At 41.3% G+C, this 7,573-nt stretch overlaps 1 protein-coding gene across 2 annotated transcripts in view; it reads right to left on the reverse strand.

Moving 5' to 3' along the window:
- tbc1d31 (TBC1 domain family, member 31) overlaps positions 1–6,068 on the reverse strand; it is a 42,698-nt gene extending 36,630 nt beyond the window's left edge. Inside the window, exons 1-2 of one of the 2 annotated variants that reach the window (XM_072570904.1) lie at positions 5,787–6,068; positions 1,387–1,533 (exon numbers count right to left, since the gene is read on the reverse strand). In XM_072570904.1, coding sequence (XP_072427005.1) covers positions 1,387–1,533; positions 5,787–5,863 — 224 coding nt within the window. In that variant the 5' untranslated portion in view covers positions 5,864–6,068. Of the gene's footprint in view, positions 1–1,386; positions 1,534–5,786 lie in introns of those variants that run through there. The other variant, XM_072570905.1, reaches the window with a different exon arrangement.
- Between the last annotated feature and the right edge of the window lie 1,505 nt (positions 6,069–7,573).

A 7,573-nucleotide genomic window follows, 5' to 3' on the forward strand; every position in this document is an offset into this window, starting at 1 on the left:
ATGAATATATCTGCATTTCATGTTCCAATAATGCTGTGCTTTCTAACTTACATCACTGATGATTATACTTGCTCTTGACAGAACATCTGTATAGTTTGTATAATTTTGTAGAACTTCACAAAACTTATGTGAGATGCACCCAACTTTTGGTTTCTTCCCCCAAAAAACATCTTTATTCCTAGTTATTTAATTAACATTATGGGCAGATTTAATCATATTGATCAATTCATTGTTGACAAATGCCCCACAGCTCAGTGGAAAATGTTACTGCCTGGTGAAATAGTCTGCACACTGAGAAAACAGCAAGTTTGGTCCTTAGTTTTACCTCAGCACTGCAGCTATAATAGATAATTTCAATATCCAAGGATTATCGGAAGGGGCAGAGTAGAAGAAAGAAAGAGAAAGTAGGCTGCTTGCAAAAAGATTTAACAGAAAATTCTCAAAATGATTTAATACTTCACATCACACTGCTGGCTAATCTACTGCTACATTTGTTTTGAATTATAAAACATTCTTACTTTTATCTGGATAGTGTACTTCCCTTAATAGTTTTGGATCAAAAATGATCTAAAGGTTATTGGGATTACAACTTTCATCTCTACAGCATCTTTAATGTTGTAAAATATTCCAAGGGACTTCACAGAAACAGAATTTAGTCATGTAGGCAGCTATTAAGACAGTAACCAAAAATTAATGAAATAGGTCCTTTTCAAGCAGTGTCTTAAAAAGAAACGGAGAGAAAGAGATTTGATGAAGAAATTCCAGAGCCTAGAGGCTAAACAGCTAAAGGTAGGAATGCCACTGAATAGAGATGTAAACAAGGCAAGTATATATTAACATTGGGCACTTGTGGTGTTGTAATAGTGGCCCTACGTCTGAACCAGGAGGCATGAGTTCAAGTCCTATCTGATCCAGAGGTGTGTGAAAACATGTCTGAACAAGTTGATTAAAAATATCTACAATAATCTAATTCCACAGTTAGTTATTGGTTTGAGTTGCACTTTGGAGTGTGTCGTACAATGATTATGCAAGCTGTCCCAGGTTTAAATCTGGACTTGACTGATTTATTGCCAACCGACTGTACAAGTGTTTGGTTATGTTTTGTAAAAGAACAAATCATTAAAATAGAGCTCTTCTGTTGTGGTGGTAGTGGTTCAGGTTCACATTCTACCTGCTCCAGTGCTGAGTCACAACATGCCTGAATTGGTTGATTAAAAATATCTACAATACTATTATATGAATCTTGTGGTGCAATTACGGTTTCCCTGCCTTTGGGTTAGAAGGTCTGGACTCAAGTTCTACCTGCCCTGGACATGTATCATAGTGTGTCTGAACTAGTTGAGAAGTTATTATCTGTGAATGTTAGCAAAGCAATCAGTGACTTACCTATTCCTGCTCAAGTCAAAGAGATAGATGTTGCCCTGGTGATCACCAGCAAGAAAAGCTTCTCCTACAGCATCAAATGCAACATGAAGAAATCGAATCGTCTTTGAGTGATAGCCCACCGCACTATGAGTAACATTAACTATGATGCTGCCCAAAAACAGAGAGATATGGATTTTAAAAAGTTGAAAAAAAACTATCAAAATCACAATATTTTTTAACATTCTTACAGCTATGAGCAGCAAATTGTTTTCAGCTGACCATATGAACTATTGGGACAAATCTGACATTTCTGTGTATTTTCTTTATTCAGTGAAACTTCAGCAAACCAGGTCTGCTCCCATCATTAATTTTAAGATTCTACAATTGTCGGGACCAATCTGAACACCACTGACTCATTTCCAATGAAACAGTCATAGAGTCAAGAGATGTACAGCAGGGAAACCGACCCTTTGGCCTAACTTGTCCAAGCCGATCAGATATCCTAAACTAATCTAGTCCCATTTGCCAGCCCTTGGCCCATATCCCTCTCAACCCTTCCTATTCATATACCCATTCAGATGCCTGTTAGATGTTGTAATTGTACCAGCCTCCACCACTTCCTCTGGCAGCTTATTCCAGGCATGCACCACCCTTTGTGTGAAAAAGTTGTCCCTTAGGTTACTTTTAAATTGTTCCCCTCTCACCCGAAACCTATGCCCTTTAGTCCTGGCTCCAGGGAAAACAGCCCCAGCCTATGCAGCCTCTCCCTGTAGCTCAAACCCTCCAACCCTGGCAAAATCCTTGTGCATCTTTTCTGAACTCTTTCAAGTTTCACACCATCCTTCTGACAGGACGGAGACCAGAATTGCACACAATATTCTAAAATTGGCTGAACCAATGTCTGGTACAGCTGCAACATGACCTCCCAACTCCTCTACTCGATGCTCTGACCAATAAAGGAAAGCATACCAAATGCCTTCTTCACTATCCTATCTACCCGCGACTCCATTTTCAAGTCAACAAAACTTTTAGAAATTAAGAGTACCATCACACAGGTGTTATCCTAATTGAAAGTTTTCTTGGTCAACAATTCATTTCTTTTGGGTGGGGAGAATATATACTCTATCCATTGCATGGAAAAGGAGGAAGAACAGGACACAGACATGGGATCACTAATAGAAAAATGAAAGGGGAGTTTTCAGAATATTAGAGCATAAAATATGTCAAGACATGTAAACATTTAGTCAAATAATACATACAATTTAACAGATTTGGATAAGTGTCTCAAATGCATGATTAACAGACACAGAGAAAGGGCATGAGCTGCAGCTGAAAATTAGACTACATTCTAGAAAGTGTTAAATTATAGTAAAATTTGGAAATGGTATAGAAAAGATTTACCAGGATGTTGCCTGGTTATTATCTATAAGGAGAGACTGGACAAACTTGGTTTGTTTTCACTTGAGTGACAGAATCTAAATGGTAACCTAATAGATTTTACAAAATTATGAGATGCATGGATAGAATGGATCGTCAGAATCTTTTTAGGCGAAAGTGAGGGCTGCAGATGCTGGAGATTATAGTCAAGAGAGTGGTGCTGGAAAAGCCAGCAGGTCAGGCAGCATCTGAGGAGCAAGAAAATCAACATTTCAGGCAAAAGTCCTCCATCAGGAATGAGGCTGGGAAGATAGCTGAGAGTGCAATAGGTGGATGGAGGTTGAAGTAAAAGTGATAGGTCAGAGGGGAGGGTGGAGTGGATAGATGGGAAGGAAGATGGACAGGTGGGACAGGTCATGAGGGCGGTGCTGAGCTGGAAGGTTGGATAAGATGAGGGGGAGGGGGAATGAGGAAACTGGTGAAATCCACTTTGAAGCCATGGGGTTGGAAGGTCCCGAAGCGGAAGATGAGGCGTTCTTCCTCTAGGCATCGGGTGGTAAGGGAGTGGCGATGGAGGAGGCTCAGGTCCTGCATGCCCTCTGTGAAGTGGGAAGGGGAGTTGATGTGTTCGGCCATGGGGCAGTGGGGTTGGTTGGTGCAGGTGTCCCGGAGGTGTACTCTGAAGCGCTCTGCGAGTCGGCTTTTTCCCCAGGGTAGAAACATTAATTACTAGGTCACATAAGTTTAAGGTTAAAAGGGGAAAGTTTAAAGGAGGGAAATGAAAGGCATTTTTAATTTTTTACTCAGACAGTGGTACATGCCTGGAAACTGCTACCAGAGGAGATTGAGATAGCAGATACAACAGCAATTTTTAAGGAACACCTCAATAAATACATAAAGGTAGGAATTGAGGGAAATAGACGACAATTTAGAAATTGTCAGTTTAGAAAGGCATCATGTGTCAGCACAGACTTTGTAGGCCAAAGGGCGTATTCCTGTACTATTCTTTGCAGGACTTGAATTATAGAACAGTATAGCATGTACTGTTAAAAGTACGCTAAGTTAATACTATGCCCAATTTCAGCACAAGGTCCATAACCTTGAATATTATGACATTTTGAATTCTCATCCAAATACTTTTTTAAAGCTGAGGTTACCTCCCAGGCAGTGCATTCCAGACCCCAATACCCTCAAGGTGAAATAATATTGACTGAAATCCCTCCTAAATCTCTTGCATTCCATATTATAATTGTGCCCCTTTGTTATTGGGCCTTCAACTAAAGGTCTTTAGTTTTCAGCTCTTTTCAGCTCTTTATCAGTCTCCCATGTGGGACCTGGTTAAAGACCTTGCTGATTTGGTATGCCATATTCTGACAAAATCATATGTTAACCAAACATGTTGAAATCTCAAGAACTGGAGACATCACAACATAGATTATTTTAACAAATTGATCTCTCATCTTCTTGAGGCGGTGAATAGAAAAGTTGATTTTTATTAAGCAATTCTAGCAACAGACTTACGTGGCTTGATACTGTTTACCAGCAAAATGTTGGATATCAAAGTTTCACTAATTTGAGGGGCATTGCAACAGGATTGAAATAGTAATTTAAAAACAATAGTGTTATACAGTCTGTTTCAAAAGTTTACCATCTTAGAGGGAAAGGTTTTAGAAACATTGTTGAAGCCTTAAAATCGTGCAAACATCATTGACATAAAGGGTGGGACTGAGGCATGTGATTTACATTATACATAACAAATTAATAAAAGAAATGGCATCTACATTTTAAACAAAAGCTGTGCAGTCTGCTAAATCTATTATTACAAAATTGTTAAAACCTGCTGGTTCACTCCATGGGTTGAAGATACAGAAAGGTCATGGAAGGCACTGGTTTGATATCTGTTATATGAGCTGATCCTCATTGGGACCTTGATGAGACACAAACTGTCATTTCTTGGTCTACTGGATGTATGGAGGAAGAAGGGTTAATCAAGCAGGGCTCTCCTTTCTGAATTCCACCTCCGATTTAGCATTGTATGGTTTAAATACATTGGTGCTAAGTGACAGAACACACCATTGGAGCTGAGGCTGCCAGTCTGAATGTACCCGTTCGGGGAGTTTCATAGCATGGGACCATTATCTGTGGAACTATTAACAGTGGAGGTCCTGGAGCTACTTGGGAGGGAGGGAGGGAGAAGGGGACAAAGTAATGTGCCACTGACTGGGTCGGGGGGCATTCCAAGCACTGCACTGAGGCCTGTCACAATCAGAAGGGGAGATGGGGAAGTCTCAGACACTGCATTGATGTCTTCCTTCATAGAACAGGAGCGAGAGATCCCACACAATGCACTGATGCCTGCCACAGTCAAACACTGGACAGAGAGATCCCACACACTGCACTGATACCTGCCACAGTCAAACGAGGAAGAGAGAAACCCCACACACTGCACTGATGCCTATCACAGTCAAACAGGAGCGAGAGATCCCACACAATGCACTGATACCTGCCACAGTCAAACGAGGAAGAGAGAAACCCCACACACTGCACTGATGCCTGCCACAGTCAAACACTGGACAGAGAGATCCCACACACTGTACTGATACCTGCCACAGTCAAACAGGAGGGAGAGATCCCACACACTGCACTGATGCCTGCCACAGTCAAACGAGGAAGAGAGAAACCCCACACACTGCACTGATGCCTGCCACAGTCAAACAGGAGGGAGAGATCCCACACACTGCACTGATGCCTGCCACAGTCAAACAGGAGGGAGAGATCCCACACACTGCACTGATGCCTGCCACAGTCAAACAGGAGGGAGAGATCCCACACACTGCACTGATGCCTGCCACAGTCAAACAGGAGGGAGAGATCCCACACACTGCACTGATGCCTGCCACAGTCAAACAGGAGGGAGAGATCCCACACACTGCACTGATGCCTGCCACAGTCAAACAGGAGGGAGAGATCCCACACACTGCACTGATGCCTGTTACAGTCGAATAGGTGTTTTTGCTGTAAATGGCAGACAAGGATAATGTTACCTGTCGGTTGCTGAGGGGTTGGGCCTTCGATGCCAGATCTTGCCCTGGGGCCGGGCTCCGATGTCGCTGATCTGCATCAGGGTGGCAACCAGCTCGGCGGCAAATTCAAACTTTCCGTCACTGTCACCTCATCACATCATCTGTAAAATACTTAAATGCCCTCCAGACGGAAAGGTTTTCTAGAAATCAGACACATTAAATCAAAATCCAATTTACAAATTCGAAACACTTCAACCAAACAAACCCCTCAAAATAACGAACATTCCCTGTCGTAAAAAAAACCGGTCGTGGAGGAAGTGACATCACTACGTTTACAGTCCGCGGTGCATGCTGGGAGTTGTAGTTCTGAAACAAGGTTAACTGCTTTCTCTCCATCTGAAAATGTGTTGCTGGAAAAGCGCAGCAGGTCAGGCAGCATCCAAAGAGCTGGAGAATCAACGTTTCGGGCATAAGCCCTTCTTCAGGAATGCTTTCTCTCCATGAATGCTGTCAGACAAACTAAGTTTTTCCAGCAGTTTCTATTTTTCTTTCTGGGAATTGGAGTTTTCGGAGTTGGTTTGATAAGGGAAGTTGAGAGAAAGGAAAATTGTATTTAAAGGTACTGCCAATTTTTTAATCGCCAATGAAGTACTTTTGGAGGTGTAGCACCTGTTGCAATGCAGAAAATACATTCAATCTCAAAAATTGTAATGAGATAATGACAACATTTATCTTGATGATTTTTATTTTCAGTATTTATACTTGAATCATTTCAATAAAGCAGCTTACTTAGTCATTTTCTGGCTGCATTTTAATTCAAAGGTCACATCTACTCTGGGCCATGAGTTTCTGCCATGGGTCTTTGTGTAACTGGATCATCCAATTTAGGGCTTGCATAAGATCTTTGGGTAAATGGGAAGGATTTCCTATAATTTAGCAAGGTACAAGCACTTTCTGTTTTTATGACTTGAATTCTCTCCATTTTGTGGGTTTCTAAGATGGCTGATAAGTTTATAGAACGTGTGTGTCTTTGCTGATGCCTTGATTTTATCTTTGTGTAACTCCATTGAAATGTTTAAATCTATTTGGTGCCTTCCTGAATAAACCATATCCATTATAATTAAACACAGACTAGAGACATTGTGTTGGTTGGGATGTCTGGATCCTTCAAGGATGCTTTGATGACAGCATTTCCCCTACCTTCTTGGTGTATCTCCTGGAATGTCTAATTTCTGAATAGAGGATGTGTTTGGGAGTCTAATGTCAAGTATATAAAGAACATGTTTGACCCAGCTAAGCTGATTTTCAGTCATGATTTTGCAATTCCTGTGCCACAATAACGACACTTTTGAACTACCTTGATGATCATGAAATGCTTTGGGATTGGGCTGTGAAGGTGCTGTAGAAGGCAAATGTTTTTGATACATTGCAGTTCACAGGTTGCTTCTCCCACTTGGTCATTCAAACTAAGTTTCAGGTTGCCCAAGGACTTCACAAAAACCCTATAAACATCGAGCAGTGACTAGTGGGGTACTGCAGAGATCTGTACTAGGACCCCATCTATTTATATTACATATAGTATATGTAATATCTAAATTTTGCTGATGAGACAAAGCTGAGTGGAAGAGTTGTGAGGGGGATGCAGAGATGTCGCAGTCTGATTTGGACAGGCTGAGTGAATGGGCAAATGCATAGCAGATGCATTATAATGTGGATAAATTTGAGGTTATCCACTCTAGTCACAAAACTGGGAATGGCTGTAAATTCAGAGGTGAACATTTAACAAGACTTGGATGTCCTAGTGCACC

The sequence above is a fragment of the Chiloscyllium punctatum genome, chromosome 5 (genome assembly GCF_047496795.1).
Source record: "Chiloscyllium punctatum isolate Juve2018m chromosome 5, sChiPun1.3, whole genome shotgun sequence".
NCBI classification, from domain to species: Eukaryota; Metazoa; Chordata; class Chondrichthyes; order Orectolobiformes; family Hemiscylliidae; genus Chiloscyllium; species Chiloscyllium punctatum.